We start from the raw sequence: 19,341 nt of genomic DNA, 5'->3' as shown, positions 1-19,341 counted from the left end.
CACCTATAACACAAGAGGAGAAAGTAGCTGTGATGAGATAGGAAGACATTCCTTACAACCTTGCTGGCAAAGAGGACTCATGCCTGCTGATGGGAGGGGGTTAGAGTGAAGGCAGCCAGGTTCAGCAGTGTTACTGAGCATGCTCAGCACAAGCCAAGGAGCAAATTGGAGAGAGGGGGGTATGTGACCCCACATGCTCCCCCCCCAGTGAGTCATCTCTTCCAGCTGGTAAAGAGTTACTAGAGTCCCAGCCTATCATGTGGCTGACCTGGGATGAGTCTGCACAAGGAAGGTGAAAGGTATGATGGAGGAGGCACTGTAAAAGGAAGGGGAGTGTCCTTGCTTCCCTGCCTTGCTGAAAGCTGGAAAGCCCTCTGGAAGTGGTTGCCAAGTGTTTTGAGTTGATTTTTCTCTTCTTTTGGACCCCTTTGTGTTAAAAAAGTGAAACCCTGAGGAAAAGAACTGTGTTGGAAGGTTTGTTTTAGCAGAACCAACCTCAAGCATTCAACAGTGATGAGTCTGGCGTCACAAATCATCAGACTGGATCCCATTCATGGGATTTTTTTTAAATGATCATTTTTGGATCTTTTTATTTGCCTTCTGATGTTTGAACCTTGAGGGGTCATGCTGAACCCAGGTTCCCACCCTGGGGCCCCAGGATCTACACTGCATTATGTGGGCCTGAATGTAAACACCTCTGTCTCAGACTTCCTAGTGCCCTCCCAAAATGTGGCCACTCTAGCCTTTCGTTTGTGATGTTATCTGGGAAAACTTGACTTGTCCATCAAAGTTGACTGTCCAGAGGACAAAGAAAGTTGACCTGTGGGATACTTTGAGCAGACTCCAAGAGCATGAGTCCAGTGGGGCTGCATGTACAGTGCAAAGTAATAAGGCTTGAACCCTGGGTCCCAGCTTGACTTAGGACCCATGAGTGCAGAGTTTGAGCCTGAGATCCTGGGTTAGTGCACTTTGTGTGCAGACAGAAAGTGGGTTAAGCTTGAATCTGAGTTCCAACCCTGGGCTTACACTGAAGTGTAGATATATCCAGAGCCACATGATTCCAGGAGGTGGGTTTTTAAGAAAACAATGAATATTGTAAGACGTGATAGAACTGCGAGAGTTGGCAACACTTTTTTTTTTAATACACCTTTCCTGGTTGGTGTATCTGTCCATCAGCTTAGGGCAGCCTTAGCAAATTGATTGGGGAGACAGAAGAAGGTGGCATGGAAAGAGAGCTTACTCCCTGCTGCCACTCAAAAATTACATCACCAATCATTGGTGAAAACCAAAATGGAAGAGTGCTGTTGGGCAACACACATTAGCACCACCGTTGAGTACACAATACACTCTGTAGAACCAATGACTGGAGGTGTTGATGTGGAAGCAGGACAAAGAGAAGCAAAAAATGGAGAGAGTGTGTTTGCAAGACACTATTTAGGTAAAGTCACCTTTCTACAATTGTTTACTTAAAATTATTATTTATTTTGATTTATAAACATTCATAGAACATATCACATTCAGAATATGCAAACATTGTTTAGTTTTGCATTTTATACTATCAATATAGTATATATAGCAGGGAAAAATGGGTTTAGCTTCCTTGGAATACCTTCCATTTTCATCTGTCGGTATATTGTACTTCCAGTAGGCACCCATATGAGGAGATCACACACCTGCTTGCTAGGATTAGGTATATTGATGGGAAATGGATCTGCAATGGTCAGAATGGCTGGCCTTTGGGATGATGCTTTATCATAAAGTTATGTATCTTTTAGGATCAATATGAATAAACATCTCCTTAAAAAATGTGTTACATTTTTATTTTATCCCCGTGCGTGCTATAAACCAGCAGGGTAGATATACTGCTGTTATAATTAATCTGTGAGGCATTTCGCATAAGGGCTGATCCAAATTCCACTGAAATCAATTAAATGAGTTCCACTCACTTCAACTGCCTTGGATCAGGCCCATTTTGCTGGAGAACTATTATACTATACTTGTCCTAAGTAAACTGAGGGTTGGTGCACAAGCCATGTGGCTTTGCTCTCTTTTACGGTCCCTTTATAAATATGTTTGTCAAACATTTCCTTTTACAATCCCTTGGGGAAGGGAGCATTTATTGTTAGATAGAAAAGGATTGCATGGATCTAGTATATAACATGGCACACACAATAATACGTATTTTAGTATTTTTATGGTTAGGAATTTCTATTGTTCACACACTTAAAATCAATAAATAGAATGTTAAAATACATTTTTTCCTTAAAGGATCTGTCCTAGGATGTACAGATGGCATCAAGTCACCTACAAATTCTTGAGCCATTTTGTTAGCAGATTAAATGATGTTTAAGTTACAAAAATGGTCAATTTTGAATATTTTTTGCTTTCTTCACTGGAGTGTTTTGTTAGGGTATGTCTACACTACAGGATTATTCCGATTTTACATAAACCGGTTTTGTAAAACAGATTGTATAAAGTCCAGTGCACGCGGCCACACTAAGCACATTAATTCGGTGGTGTGTGTCCACGGTCCGAGGCTAGTGTCGATTTCTGGAGCATTGTGCTGTGGGTCGCTATCCCATAGTTCCCACAGTCTCCCCCGCCCATTGGAATTCTGGGTTGAGACCTCAATATATGATGGTGCAAAAACTGTGTCGCGGGTGATTCTGGGTAAATGTCGTCACTCATTCCTTCCTCCGTGAAAGTAACGGCAGACAATCATTTCGCGCCCTTTTCCCCTGGATTGCCCTGGCAGATGCCATAGCACGGCAACCATGGAGCCTGTTCAGCTTTTTTTTTTTACTGTCACCGTATGGCTACTGGATGTTGCTAACAGAGGCGGTACTGCAGCGCTACACAGCAGCATTCATTTGCCTTTGCAAGATAGCAGAGACAGTTATCAGTTGTTCTGTATCGTTTGCCATGCCATTGTAAATTGGTGATGAGATGACGGTTATCAGTCGTTCTGTACCGTCTGCTGCTGTCATGGGTGCTCCTGGCTGAGGTCGGCTGGGGGCGCAAAGACAAAAATAGGAATGACCCCCAGGGTCATTCCCTCCTTTATGTTGTTCTAAAAATAGAGTCAGTCCTGCCTAGAATACGGGGCAAGTGTGCTAGAGAACCAGTGTACTAGAGAGCACAGCCACTCTGTGTCAGATCCTGCAGAAATGATGAGCTACATGCCATTCTAGGGGGTGCCCCTGCAACAACCCCACCGTTGCTTCCCTGCTTCCCCAACCCTCCTGGGCTACCGTTGCTGTGTCCCCGCATTTGTGTGATGAAGTAATAAAGAATGCAGGAATAAGAAACACTGACTTGTTAGTGAGATAAAATGAGGGGGAGGCAGCCTCCAGCTGCTATGATAGTCCAGACAAGACATTAAAAGGTGCGGGGGATAGTTTCCTGGGTTAATGTTTTTGTTGTGTGGTTGCTGGTGAGTATTTGCTTGAGGTTCAGGGCTGTCTGTATGCGAGGACTGGCCTGTCTCCCAAGATCTGTGAGAGCGAGGGATCGTCCTTCAGGATAGGTTGTAGATCCTTAATGATGCGCTGGAGAGGTTTTAGTGGAGACCTAAAAGTTGCAATTCTCCAACAAAAAAACTTCAAAAACAGACTAACGAGAAACTGCACAATTGGAATTGATTTGCAAACTGGACACCATTAAATTAGGCTTGAATAAAGACTGGGAGTGGATGGGTCATTACACAAAGTAAAATTATTTCCCCGTGCTAATTTTTCCCCTACTGTTACTCACACCTTCTTGTCCACTGTTGGAAATGGGCCATCCTGATTATCACTACAAAAGTTTTTTTCTCCTGCTGATAATAGCCACGAGAGCTTATGCCCAAATAAATTTGTTAGTCTCTGAGGTGCCACAAGTGCTCCTCATTCTTTTTGCTGATACAGACTAACATGGCTACCACTCTGAAACCTGTCAGACTTCAAAAGGTAAATTAATCCCTACATTTATGCATCTATAACACTGCAATATTCTAAACCAAAATTTAAAAATTAGTCACTGAATGATTTAAGGTTTTTAAGAAACCCATTGTAATTTGTATTTTTGTTATGATTTGCGTCCATTTGTGCACTCATCTATTTAACCTAATAAGCAAAAGTTATGATTATAGAATAGGAAGCTCTTTGTGAACATAAAGTGCAGTCGCATGGATAGATATATTCTATGGTAGGGATCCCCACCGTGGGGGCAAGCAGCATCATCGAGAGGTGTCACCGCCGAAATGCTGCAGAAATTGGGTGGCATTTCGGCGGATGCTACACCGCCGCCATGGTCCTTCGTCTGGCGCCCGCTACACGAAAAGGTTGGGTACCACTGTTCTATGGTATCTCAGGAGGGCCTAAGTACTTTGAAAATCAGGCTATTTTAATATGGATTTAGGAGCCTAATCTAATCTACCTATCTATCTACATGTGGAGGTAATAATCATTTGATAAATCTACAGAGGCATGTGATAAATTTATCACACAGCTTTGATTTCCTCACCTGCCATCTGTCCATTAATCAGTATGCCCCAGGATTTATTCTAATAGCCACATCCTCTACCCAGTTTCAATCCCATTTTTGAAAAGTAATTTGCCATAGAAACATTGCTTCCTCCTCAGGTAAAATATGGAATTTTTGCCAAAATTATTCCAGCTCAATGCCTATTCCCAGACCAGAGACAGATTTTCCATACATGACTAACTTGGATTTGAAATAAGAGTTTTATGTTAGTGGAAAAGGGAAATTTCCAGCTTCCCAATGCTTCCCAACATTGGATCTTGTTATGCCTTTTTCTGTTTGATTAAATAACCATCTAGTATCCAAAATCTCTTCCTCACATAGGTACTTGTAGATTGTGATCAAGTCACCTCTTAACATTCTCTTGGATAAATCAAATAGTTTAAGCTTCCTTGGAGAGAGGAAATTCTCAGCTTCCCAACAGGACACACACCAAGTGCTGCTACCAGTGGAAGGGTTCAAGATGACAGATTTCAAAGTTTGTCATTTTTTATGTATAACAATTTTAGATCATTTGACCTCATGCTAATTATGGCCCTTGACTTTATCAGAAAAAGAATACAAAAATAGATCCAATAAATATTCAAAAGTCTACAAAATAATTTTTCCTGTAACACATATATGGCATGTACACAGTACATATGATATGAGGTGGCAAAAAAGGCTTAATTAGTTCTCACTTAGGCTAACCTACATAACCGTGGGGTTTTGCTACTTACGAGCAACGAATGTATACCAAAGTTATGCTGATAAAACCTTTATATGCCATGCCACACAGTCATGTTCCCATCTCTCTGTATGTACACATGTATACATACATATATACATACACACACATACCATATTTATGATACAGTATTTGTTCTATAGAGAAAGGTCTTGAAAATGATATTTGCATATTGTAAACATGCCTAATACACTATGACCTAGATACTTAAACATGAGACTATGTTGCCTCTTTTCTCCCAGAAAAATAAGGCTTAAAAGGAGCTTGCCTATCTTTCCTCCATTTGCTGGTTTCAATATACAGCTTATTTCCTTCTTTGATTCTGTGCCAATTATGTGAATTACTGCTGACCTTGGCAAGTCTGCTGGACAGTCGCTCAAATGAAAATGTCATATGATCATGGTTGCTATGGTACATTCATAAATAGTTTCAATTATCTTATGACTTAATAAAACTACTAATTTATTTGTACCAATATTTAATTCAAAGGCTTTTGATACAAGTGGAAATTTCAGAGAAAGAGCATGAGAGGAATGGGTGAGGAGAAGGAGAGAGACTATTTTTGGTCTAAAAGGCCAACTTTAAAAATACATAACATTCTCAAAAACTGTGAAAAAAGCAGAAAAGGGCACAGATTTGTTCATAAGCTAAAGAATTCAGGAGTATCTGGAGAGCAAAACGGATTGATCAAGTGGTTTTAATATTTTGAGCTGTCTTCTAAAACTAAGAGTTGTTGTTATTCTCCTTAAAGTTTCAGGCAGAGAATATAGTCCTTTGTTAGCTAGGATATCTATGGAAAATCAATTTATTTTAATCGTGAAGTTCAGACATATTGTAATGATGCGCAGAAGAAAAAAAACATTGAAGAGAAACAGAATGCATGAAGTGAAAATTTCACTACAGGGATTTAGCCTCATGGCTCCTATTTCTGTAAGTAAAGTATAAAAACACAAGAAAGTTCAGACAATGGTACTATTTTCCCCCTCAGAAAAAGAGATGTCTTTTTTGTGCACTGAGGTCTGACTAGAAGACCTGCTGAAAAGATAAAAGAAAAGTGGATGTCATACTGTGGTAACATCTCGCAGTAGGAGGTGACAAGATTTTGCCTCTCTTGAGTTCTTTATTCTTTGACCTGTGGTCAGTACAAACTTGGACTTCACTGAGCCTTCTAGTTTAATTAAACTGAATTACTGGAAATAAGAGTGAAATCAATGGACTAAAATGATTTTTTGTTACAGAGAAGGTAAAATAGTTCAGAGCCTCCAGCCTGTGGAAAGAAGTACAAGAACAAACAAAAACAGTTTACATTTCATCACATACTGTTACTAGCTACACACTGTACAGCAAACCTGCCTGTGGGGAGAAGCTGTCCGTTTTTATTGCATTTTGGGTTCACCTCTGAGGTTTGATTTTTGAAATTCTTATTTTATATAAGGTATAATATGAAGACAAAGTAAGAATACGGAATCCCTGAGGGACGTACTCCGTATGAAATAAAATCCGACTAAACGTTTCCCTGTTATTGCTGCTTCTGCTGCTTCCTCTAGTCCAGTGGAGGCTGGAACATGTCAGTGCAAGTGGAAAGTCTAATACCTAGAGAATATCAACTTTGGAAACTGACTAAGAAGAAAAAAACATGCACAAGCTCAAATTAGGTTTCTCTTACATTTCAATAATGGAAAAAAGGGTATTATCAACTGGAGCTGGTCTATCATCACTCCCAATATAAAGACAGGTTTCGGCTGAACATAGAACTTTCATAGTTGGATTCTGGTCTTCTCTGCCTCAAATATTTGGCAGACTCCATGGTGAGTGCCTTTAGAAGGTTTCAGCAAATCTTTTCTCTTACAAGGAGTCTATCTTTGACCATTTGTATTTGCTACTCCTTTTTCCTTTCTATTATTTGCCTTAACTGGGAATTCATCCTTTTTGGCCACTGAAATTCAATTATGGTCCAAATTTTTAAAAGGTAATTATGCATCTAACTCTTATTGAAATCAAATACCTATATACCTTTAAAAAGTTGTCTTTCTATGCTTAACCTTTTTGGCAGTTCTCTGGGTTCTGGCTGGTTGGTTAATTGGTAGAGCTTGTCAGAAAATTTTGGCAAAAAAAATGTCCATTGAAAAGCAAGAAAATATTTTTACAACAATTTCGGGACCAGCTCTAAGAATTGGCATGAGAAGTCCTTAATTTTGATTGTAAAGCAAAAAATTCATAAGCATGAGCAAAAAGTATTCATGCAATACCTGATGCACATGTGAAAGTTTGAGTTTTACGCACAGGCAGGTGAGCAGCAAGTCCTTGAGTTGTATGCACACATTATGCAATTAAGATGGGTGTGTGAAAAATGTGTGCACTTTTGGAAATGTGGCCCTTAAAGATACACCATTGCCATGAAAACTAGTTCATTTTTAAAAAGGAACTAAAAATAGTTTCAGAAACTACACTTGCTTAAATCCACCCATGTCTGTCATTCACTTGCCAGTGTATCCTGATCAATAGAGAGATCAGACACTCTACCATCTTCTGATGCTTCGTTGTAACTTGCCCACCTACATGTACATGTTGAGGGGTCCCCAAAGCATGATTAACTACCATGTAGATTATATTATCAAAGCACAACAAGGAGAGAGAAAGACTATAAAAATCAGACTTTCAGCTTGTCACATTGATTCTAAAGCACCTTAATCTTAGTTTTTGGCATTTTATTATTTTTACATATTCCCAGTAAGATTTAATTTTGTCTAAGTTTCAGGTAAGTGGTAAGTCAGTTTCCATCAGACCGGAAAGATAAAAGCTATCCTTGTTGGTTCCATCCAAAAAAGTCATTTTGCACAATTTCTTTGCTCTTAGCACAGCCATTTCACATCTCCTTGTCCTAACTATAGTGTTCACTAACCATATAGCAATTTGTTACTGAATAGCTGACCTGAAATTTATCAGCGATAATTCTTCTTTCCAAAGAGTAACATGGCATGATGATGTAACCTGAGGCATAATACTTCATTTGGATGACACATCAAATCCAGGAATTTTGAAAAGGTCAGAGTTAGTTGCTGACAATTTGCTGGTTTTACAAAATATCCAGCCTGATACATTTGAAAGAGAACTTACAAAAAGAAAGGAATAAAGGGATCATGTTCTGAACATTTTGATTATTGCATTTAACTTTGTTCACTGCTTGTGCCCAAATCTTTATAGGGTAGGTCAGTTTACTGCTCTTTAAAGGTAGGTGTGAATGTGTGTCCATTTCTTTTCAGACATAATTATTTAAAAAAAAAAGAACTTCCATGATTGATCTTAGTTTTTAATAACAAATAATACTTTAGATGATTTCCCTATCTTTAGCTCTTAAGGAGCTTTAACAAGGTGGGTAACCATTTTTCAACCCATTTTACAGATGACCGACTGAGGCAAGCATGATCAAGAGGCTTATGTGATTTCTCTAATCTCACAGAGTCAGTCAGGAATTGAACCCCAGTGTTCTGACTCCCAGTTCTATTCTCAGTCGACTTGACTCAAGGCGCCCATTATGTAAAAATCTTTGTCCCCTTGAAGTCAATGGCAGAACACTCACTGACTTCAATGGGTTTCACCTCTTCTATTTGTGAGTTTGCTAACATGTTCAATACTAAAACTCAAAGGCTCAGAACAATGATGGTTCACATCATACACTGAAACAAAACATGTAGTACCTGGTGCTATTGGATTTATCAACTGAGCTGCAAGTACAATAACATCATGCAGACACATATATATATAGCTTATACTTACAAACACTAGGCTAGAGTAATAATCCACAAGCACTGGTTTACTGAAATACTGACTTAACATACATGTGATCTACTGGAAAAAGTAGATTTCAAATGTCTTGGCCGATATGTAATATCTTGGAGAAATATATGGTAGTACTTGACTATATTTGATTTTATTTACTTTGTTATGTTGTTGTTGAAGAAAGAAGCGAGTACATGCAGTCTATCAAGTGAAACTCCACAGCAGTGTGCATGTTTAGCCATTATGGGTAGATGGATAGAGTAGATGCATCCTGTATTTAAATCCCATGGTAGTGATTAAATTCAATATGCAACTTCTTTAATTGTAAAAATAGAGAGAAAAATAAATTGTAAAATTACAGAGAAAGAATCTTCCAGATCTTTATGCCGCAGGATATGCTAATTTGCCAAGGCAATGGTTACTTCAGAAATGGTTTTCAGTCACTTCTCTTAAATATGAAATAGGACTGACATCACATAATGGATTGAACTATCCTCAGTTGTTCCAATTTGCAATTAGTCTTTTTGTGGAATACTGCAAAAACTGAAATACTGTTATTACAGCAGTAAATTAGTCTCAGAGACCCCATCTTTTTTTCTAACGTGAAAATAATACATGTTCCTGTAATAAAACATCCAAATACCAAGAAAAATACCCCCAAGAAAACACAACTGAAACTAGAAACAATGATTTATGAGTGAGTTTTGCAATAGAGAAAAACAGACTATTTATGGAAAGAACTAGAGGCCTACTTTAATAAAAGGAGAGAATTTTTACATTTACAGTGCTATTAAAGCAAAGAATGCTGTTATCAAATCCTTTAATAGCCAAACTTATTTTTAATTGGCAGAGGTGGAGTTTGCTATATTGGTTGAAAATGTTTATGTGTCACTGTGACACTTTGGGTTCAGCCAGGCCAATAAGGCATTAAGGTCTGCCTAGTAATTCTGGGTGTCTTGTGGCTGTGTAGCTTTAGTTCACAGCTCTGGTCCCAACAGCTTGCTAACAGTTGACAAGACTCACCCTGGCTTTGCACAACCAGGCAGGGCCGGCTCTAACATTTTTGCTGCTCCAAGCAAAAACAAAGAGCACCGCCCCGCCACCCGAGTGTCATGTCACCCCGTCCCCCAAGCGTCGCGTCGCCCAAGTCCCCGCCCCCCTGAGCACCGTGCTGTTGAAGCCCGCCCCCGCCAAGCTGTCCAAGTCCCCACCTCCCCCCAGTGCCGCCCGGTCAAACCAAAAAAAACCAAAACCAAACCCCAAATGCTGCCCCGTCCCAAGGTGCCGCCCCAAGCACGTGCTTGGTAGGCTGGTGTCTGGAGCCGGCCCTGCAACCAGGTTATCCAAACGCAGGCTAACCTTAAAATCCTTCCAGCCCTGAATTAGCCCCAAAATTGTCCTATTGTAGGTACTTGTCCCTCTCACAAGATCCTCACAGAAAAAGTAGTAGGGTCTCTGCCTCTCCAACCTGTCAGCTTACTAGAAGCATAGACTTTATGGAATTTACCTAATACTGATGATTTATAATGATAGCAAAACAAGTTTATTAAACAGCATGGATTAAATGATATCAAGTAAAAAAATAAAGGTAGACACATTCAATAACAGGCTTAAAAGTGGCCATTCTTCAATAAAAAAACCTTCAAAAACAGACTTCAATGGGAAACTGCAGAACTGGAATTAATCTGCAAACTTGACACCATCAAATTAGCTCTGCATCTTCGGCAGCACTGAAGGGCCCTTCGCCACCAAAATGTCGCTGAAGACCCAGAGCAACTGAAGGGTCGCCCGCCGCTGAAATGCCACCGAAGACCTGGACCACCACTGGGCCAGGGTTTGCAGGGCATTTCGGCGGCGGAGGGCCCTTGAGTCACTCCAGGTCTTCGGCAGCACTGAAGGGCCCCCCCGGTGCTGAAGACTCGGACCGCCACCGGACTAGGGTTCGCAGGGCCCCTGCGGGTCCCAGGGAAAATTGCCCCTCTTGCTCCCCTTTCTGGGTGGCCCTGCTGGCATGCATAAGACATGTTAAATCTCTGTCTCTGGAGTTCAGTATAAACCCAGCTAGTTTAGCTTGATGGCTTTGTTTACTGCTAATAAGCAATTGAGGTAAAAACTCATTGCTTTGTCTAGGGCAAACCTGTTATTACCTTCACCTATGTTAGGCTGTCTGGTCTTAAACATGTCCTAGTAATATTACAGAGAGAGAGAGAGTTTATATCTGTACACATAATGTTGTTACATATATTTCACAATGAAATTGTTGTTACATATATTCCATTGTGTTGTTAGTTTTCAAATGATACCTCAGAAGGCATATTTTGAACAAATATTATTGCAGTAGCGTGTAGGATGTGAGTATAGGGGTGCCTTGGGTCACAGACACTGTAAACGTAATTAAAACATATTGTTAAGTAAAAATACTTTAATTTGCTAATCTTAGAATGAGTGTATGTGTATATAAAATATATGTGCATACATATAAAACACACATACGTCCTAAATATTAACATTTTCAAAATATTTACATTAGATACATACATAATACACACACACATCCCTTACATACATATACATTACATTAGGAAACAAATGACTCATTAAAAAATATTTACCTAACCGTGATAAAACTGAGTTGGCTATATTGACTTGTTTACCTGTGGCGATGCAAGTTTTAAATTAATTAATAAAAATAAGAAATGTTGCTGAGAAATGTAATACTACAGAAGCTCCAAGATCTTCATGCATTTAGTCAGCAATTAATTTCTATACCATATAACATGGTTAGGTTGACACAGTTCACCTTCAAACACACAAAAATCTGTGTTGACATTAAAGCTATCCCCCAGTATGGGAGATAACTAATTAATCTGTGATAAATTTAAGAGTCACAGCATTTGTAGCAGATGTATAATAAAAACAAGATCTCGCAGCTACTGCTACAATGTTGCACAGTCTGTTCTTTAACTAGATCTTACTTTATTTGGTATTCAGTTTGCCTACTCCTTGCCTAGATATTAATGATACATTTACAAATGAACTTGTTTTCAAGTAATCTCCTTTTCCCATTTTTCCGTAATTTGCTCCTGAAGAGATCCCTTTTAAAATGCAGCCACCAGTTATTCATAAAAATGTGACCTGTCTTTTTTAGGAAATATTATAAACATGACTGCTGTGTCTCTTCCTTGAAATAGCTCAGCTGAGTAGAATACAGCCCAAAAGCCATTGAACATTACCAGAAATAATGAGAGCTTACATGTTACAATTGCAAACCATGCATTACCAATATCTCTGCGACTATGGGTTTCAGTGATGACCTGGACTTTAATTAAATGTTACTAGTAAAGCAAGAATCAAGGAAAATGAGATGGATGAGAATAAACTACAGACACAGTTCATTATTATATAATATGTATCCTTGCTAATCTCCAGACCTCACAGCCTAGCAGTAGTATTCCTCAATTTACAGACTACTTAAAAACAAATAAACAAAAAAATCCTTTACTGTGTCTCTGACGAGAAACCTCTTAACTACCCAGATGTTGCATCAGTGCAGAGTTACGCAGTTTATGGGAAGGTTAAAATTTTTACAACCGGCCTGTTTTAATGTAACCAATTCTAAAATGACCCCCAAGTGATGTAATAACATATTAACATTTCATGAAGAGAAAAAGTGATGCAACAGTGCAAATTTCATACTACCAAGTGTATCTCCTCCATCATTTACTAAAACTGGTGCACCTTATATTGCAATAATTTTCTACTCGTTTTGCATCACATAGGAAGGAAAAAGTTACCGAGGAGCTTTGGCACTAATAGCACCCAGTCCAAAGGAAAGCAATTGAAGCAAAACGGTAGCCCCTGGCAATTTTGAGGAAACAAATACTGCAAATTTACTGGTTGGGAAAGTGGTTTGTTCTAATGGCAGAATGGGGAAAGACAGCTATATAATTTCATCACAATTCAGATACCATTTTTTGGTGTGGATTCTGAAGTATAAATCTTTTCTTTCTTTGAATTTAAAGTTACATTTAATCAATATCCCCATTTTGATGTTCTCTTCTAAAACAATACTGTCCTCACAAAGATATTTCCCCATTACATTTACTTGATTTTGATTAGCATGCAATTAGAAATTAAACAGAATCTATACTCTGATATAATATTCAAGACTTGGCTCGACAACTCTAATTTTTATATACTTTTGTTTGAAACATTGAGTCCTGCCCATATTTCAGTTTAAAACCTTTTATCGTTGTGTAAAAATACTTTTAAAGCTTTCCTCTATATTTGGCACAAGACGGCTATATTTTCAAATGAGACTGATTTTTTTCTTCCATTCTCTACAACTATAAAAGCAAATCCTTTCTTGGTTTTGCACTAAGCTTCCTGGCAGGGTTGGATAGAAGCAACTTTCACATAGCTAATGCTAAGCAGTTCTTACACCTGATCTGCAGTATACAATAAGGTCATGCATCCCCTCGCCATTCCCCCTCCCCTGCAATATTATGCGGTTATATCTTTTTAATATATATCCTTCTCTGGGAAGAGAGCTTACCCATCACTGACTGCAGACATATGCCTACCAGTCAAAAAACAAGATTTCAAAATTTCCTCTGTCTGCGCTGCAAACTGAGACAAAGTGTAGCTTTCAAAGATATGAATGTGTCCGACCCAAGAATGACCTTGGGTTAGATAAGATATGAAAGCGATGCACTACTGTACTGGTGCAGTGAACTGCTTCTGTCATGATGTGGTGACTGCAGGCCTTGTCTAATCATTCCAGATGTCACTGTTGAAATGATGATAAGCTCTTTATGCGGAATGATGTACATACTGCTAATACAGCCCTTTGTGAAACTCAAAGAAAAAGCAATTTCTGACAAAGTCCCAGAGACAGGCACATGTAGAGAGCAGTGATACAATTCAACTACAAGGAAAGCACCATGAAAAGATGGAATTCAACAACACTTAAAGGATTGTTTACAGTAGCATAGCCAAGACACTATCTAAGGAGTCAATATGATCAAAGAGTACTACTTTCACATTCAACATGGATCAGCTTCTCAACTTCTCTTCACAGAGGGACCTCCTAATTTGCCTCAATCCTAATTAGACAGTCTATTTTTCCTATTACTGTAAATTACTGAAACAGGGGAGGGAGTTGGGGCTGTATCCCACTGTCGATAATGGGACTTATGTGTTATACATCCGAAACAATCAGGAAAAGCATATATACTACAACATGATAGTATTTAACTGGTCATTGAAACTTCTTTGGGATGCCTTTATGCTACATAAAACTATCTTATCTGTTTCATACTGCCACCCATCACTGTAATATCGGAGTGCTTCCACATAAAATTAAGCAATAGCAAAGCTCCTAAATGGACCCAATAGAGACTTTAACACTTTTTGGGGCTAAATCTCTGCTTTATGAATTTTGTTTTTATTGGTTGGTTCAGTTGTTTGTTACAGTTTTTTATTTTCTTTTATTTTTCAAAGTTGTCATGTCACTGTTGTGCGTATCTGTCATAAACAGATGGTTAAGGGTTAATGCCTCTTTTACCTGTAAAGGGATAAAAAAATTCACCTAGCCTAGCTAACACCTGACTAGAGGAACCACTGGGGGAACAAGATGTTTCAAAAGGAAGGAGGGAAGTTTTTCTTTTGTTTAGAGTTTTCAGTTTCAGCCAGAGTGAAAAAGATCAAGGAACCGGCCTCTTATCAGAGCAGTAAGTTTTAGAAAGGAATAAATAGGTTTATGTTTGTTTCTTTCTAACCTGTCTTATGCAAATAGAGATAGAATCAAATTGGGTATTTTTTTTTTGTGTAACTAAATTTGTGCCCAGGGGAACATCCTCTGTGTTTTGAATCTGTTGTCTGAGAGAGTAGCTGGTATGCTAATCTCTCCCAGAGGGTTTTCTTTTACCTTTCTTTTCTTCAATTAAAAGCCTTTTCTTAATACCTGATTGATTTTTCCTTGTTTTTAGATCCAAGGGATTGGATCTGGACTCACTAGGGAATTGGTGAAGGAGTCTCTCAAGGCTACCCAGGGAGGGGAAGGTTTTGGGGGGACAGGGAGTGATCCAGACACTGAAATTCTGGATGGTGGCAGTGGTACTAAATCTAAGTTAGTAATTAAGCTTAGAGGTGTTCATGCAGATCCCCACATCTGTACCCTAAAGTTCAGAGTGGGGAAGGAACCTTGACGTATCTTTCTTGCTATAGCAGAAAATAATTTTTGAAAAGGAAGGTATGCAGCATTTCCTAAAGATGGTAAACTTTTGAGTCACACAGTCTCCTGTTTTATTGCACAGCCAGATTCCCTTGACAGAGAACACTTTGTCCTCAACTCTCATGCGCTTCATCCTATGTATTGTGATCTGCATCATCCCAGAGAATCACAGCTGTTGTAGAAGTTCATAAATTGAAATTCAGAACTGACTCTTTTAGAAAAGTGTCACAGGCAATTTACTTTCAACATTGGTGGTTGCCAGATTTGGAGAGAAGGACCCTCCATTTAACCTATCAGCCAAAAAATGTATACAATCATATCCTGAAGTTTTCCTGACACCAGGTAGCCCAAGAAAAAAGCGTACTAGTCCAAGTGAAAAAAATACATATAACACACTGCCCTCTAAGAGTCATGCCTCTGAAGTTTAAAACAACTGGGTACTATATTTTTTGCCAATCAACTTTCTATTTAATAAACTTGTTAAAACATACTCTAACTTACTCCAGCTCCTGAGTTTTGTTATGCTTTCTTTCATCTCTATGGCTTCACTTCACTTTTTTCCCACTGTTATACATCACGTTGCATCTTTGTGTGTTGTTCCCTCTTTTCCTTCTCTCTTTCTCCACCCCACAATAAACTTCATCTTTCTTTTCCTACTTTGTCTTCTGTTCTCTAACTTCTTTCCCTCCTTCTCCCTCTGTCTTGTACTTTTTATAATTTATCTCCCTCATTCCTCACACTCACCCACCCAACACACACTTACTCACACAAACTCATATGCTGTCCACTCAAGCATGCACTACCCAAAAGCCGCTCCCCCTCCTCCCCACAGACACATATATGCACCTATCCACTCACAGGCTCACCTCTTCCTGCGTTCCCCAACCCTGAAGGTAAGATAGCCCCATATCCTAGGCTACTCTGTTCCCTCTTTAGTCCCACTCCACTACTGTCCTGAAAAACAGTGTAAAGCAGCAACCACCTGGCCTACTCTGCTCTAAGGATTGTCCCCACAACCCAACCCTCAGGGAAGACGCCAAAAATGCCAGATTCTCCGTACCCTGTCCCAGTCAACTGGCCAAACTGTTCCAACATTTCCCTTACCCAAGCAACCAGACGAGTGGGTTTTTCAAGCTCTGCATATGAAACAACCTTTAATCGTCAAGGTAACCTGTCCTTCAACCACCAACTCTTTTGGAGGTGCTTTAATATATTTTTTCACATTTATTCATACTTCCGCAGTATAGATGTAAGGAAGTTTCCCGTCAGTAATACACAATTCCATCAACATTTGTTATAAGCTCAGTAACATTATTTTCCACTTTCTCTTCTCTGAGAAGGCAAGAATGCCACATTATCAAGTGACTGTACTGGCAGTAAACCACTGGGCTCATGGTTTATTTGGTAGGACGAAGGCATCAACTACCTGACAAGGTCAATGACTCTCTCCCTTGGAGCAGTGCTGACTGGCTCATCATTAATCATTATGATCTGATCTCCTGGTATAAGTTTTCCTTCAGAGGGGCCACCTGGAGAAAAGTGAGAAATAAGCAGGGGTTAGTAGACCATTATAAACCCATGAACAGTCTCCTCTACTGTGCAGGTATTACATATGGTTTGGCTTGGAGGTCTAAAGCACTTTGCTGATAATACACCCTCACTGGAAAGCTAACAACCTAAATGTACATACCACAGTGCCTGATGTTAGGCTCTTAAAATTATATTTAGGCACTTAAATAACTGAGACCTGATTTTCCCCAACAAGTCAATGGGAGTTTCAGGTGAAAAATCAGGCCACTTTTATTTAAGTGCCTCTATGGAATTACAATAGGACTCTAATGTTAGGTGCTCGGATATGAAAGCTACAGCCTAGAGCTTTGGTTTCCAACTCTACTCAAATGTAAGGTTATGATTTCTTGGTGGTACATTATCCCCTTGTAGAAGGTTGAAATGAGCAAAACTCAAACTTCTGACCACGAAATTCCTTTTTGTTCTCTGACAGTGTTAGATGCAATCCTGTAAGTGAGTGTGAATGGGTTATCAAAGGAGGTGAAGAGCCTATACATTTTCAGCAACTGTGGGGTTGGCCGAGCAAAGGTACATGTTACTAGGGCATATTGTGGCAGTGCTGAAAGAGGGTAGAGTTACAGTTGCATGGGCAACCTTAACTGCACATTTCCTAGTTTTCAGAAGATTGAGTTTTGCTCTACTCAGCCTTAACTTTGTATTAACATAATTATTTGCCACTGAATTTCCAAGGTTTTTGACCATGAAAAGATACGCTCCTGTTAGGAATTAATAGTCTGAAGAAGCAAGGAGGACATCATCATCTGCTATAAATGAACTCGAGTGCTGTGTGTAATACAGGAGCAGTGGTTTAAGGCAGTGATTCTCAACCTGGGGTGCAAGGCAGAGGTCTTACAGCGGGTACCTCACCTCATCTAGATATTTGCCTAGTTTTACAACAGGCTACATCAAAAGCACTAGCGAAGTCAGTACAAGCTAAAATTTCATACAGACAATGACTTGTTTATACTGCTCTTTATACTGTGGCAAACTCAGGACACTTAGCTACTAGGAGAGGGGTAGAAATTAGTCCCAGAAGGCTTAACCATGGAGGAATAAGGTTCAGCTGGAACAGGGGTTACCAGGGAGCTAATTCGTTTCAGGTGGCCCCAATGGCTGGAGATCTTTTTAAACCCTCCCTGGCAGGGAAGCAGGGGGGAGGAGAGAAGTAGAGTAGCTGCCAGTGAGTAGGGGCAGCTGAACTCTGAAACTTTTCTTGCAAGGCAGATTGCACTCTCCCCAGAAGGAGAGGAAAACAGAACAAGGGCCTGACTGAGAAGGGATCAGCCAGACCCTGCACGACTGTGAAGGGCTTTTGCTTTGGCCAAGCCTGTGTCTCCAAGGCTAAGAAGGACTGAGCTAGCAGAGGAAAGGCAAGTACTTTGCCACACGTGGCGTCAGGAGTGGGATGTACTAGTGAGTAAGGCTCGGTGGCAAGCCATCACAGGGCAAAGTAAAAAAAAAAAAAAAAAAAAAGAGAAAAAAATTTTGGGGGGAGGGGAATGGAGGATGTACTGAAGGCGTTGATGCAGGCCACTGCGGCTCAACAAGAGGCTACCCAAGTACAGGTGGCGGCCCAGCGAGAGTCCGTACAGGTACAACAGGAGACCAACCAGCTGCTGATGAGCCAGGCGGCCCAAGATTGAGCCACCCTGACCAAGGTAGTGAACCAGTTGAAGGCCCTGACCACGATGACGCACGAGGCCCAGGGGACCTGGCCGCTACGGGCAAGCAACTACTTACAGAAGATGACAACAGATGATGATATAGAGGCGTATCTCCTCGTGTTCGAGAGGATGGCACTGCGGGAGGCCTGGCCCCAAGACCAGTGGGCAGGTCTGCTAGCTCCATTCCTGTGTGGAGAGGCCCAGAAAGCCTACTTCAACATGACCGCAGAAGCGGCTATGGATTACCCTCGGCTGAAGGCAGAAATCGTGGCGAGGGCAGGCGTGACGCCATCCATAAGGGTCCAGTGCTTCCACGAGTGGAAGTACCAGGAGGACAAACCACCGAGGTCCCAGCTATTTGATTTGATACACCTTGCGTGGAAGTGGCTCTGCCCCAAGGCCCGTGGGCTGGAGAAGGTACTAGAAACCCTGGTATTGGACAGGTACATGAGAGGGTTGCTGCCCGACATACAGGGGTGGGTCCGCCAAAATGATCCCTCCTCTTATGACGATCTAGTTGCTCTTGTGGAGAGGCACTTAGCAGCCCAAGAACTTTCTCAGACCACCAGGGGAGGAAGGCGCCAGTATCGGAGACCAGCCTCTGCGCCGAGGCCCCGGTTTGCCCTAGCTCCAGGCCGGAAAATGGAGGGGAGGCAGGAGGTGGAAGAGCTGCCAGCAGCCCCGGAAAGACTGGAGGACTGGGGAAGAAAGGCTCAGGGGATAAATCCCAGCAGCCCGAAAAATAGGGGGCTGCCCCGAGGGGGGTACCGCTGTTATGCCTGTGGTGAATCAGGGCATATTGCTGCCCAATGCCCTAATCTAGGAGAGCCCATGCAGTGTGAACT

General features: G+C 40.5%; 1 protein-coding gene across 7 annotated transcripts in view; it reads right to left on the bottom strand.

The window, feature by feature from the left end:
• Positions 1 to 19,341, bottom strand: part of FRMPD4 (FERM and PDZ domain containing 4) — a 466,579-nt gene that overhangs the window by 67,637 nt on the left and 379,601 nt on the right. For all 7 annotated transcript variants that reach the window (XM_030572864.1, XM_030572808.1, XM_030572828.1 and 4 more), the window contains one exon: positions 16,690 to 16,792. In XM_030572864.1, coding sequence (XP_030428724.1) covers positions 16,690 to 16,792 — 103 coding nt within the window. The remainder of the gene's footprint in view (positions 1 to 16,689; positions 16,793 to 19,341) is intronic.

Source organism: Gopherus evgoodei, chromosome 1 (assembly GCF_007399415.2).
Source record: "Gopherus evgoodei ecotype Sinaloan lineage chromosome 1, rGopEvg1_v1.p, whole genome shotgun sequence".
NCBI lineage: Eukaryota > Metazoa > Chordata > Testudines > Testudinidae > Gopherus > Gopherus evgoodei.
The sequence above is the reverse complement of the archived record's forward strand: the minus strand, read 5'-3'. Positions and strand labels throughout refer to the sequence as shown.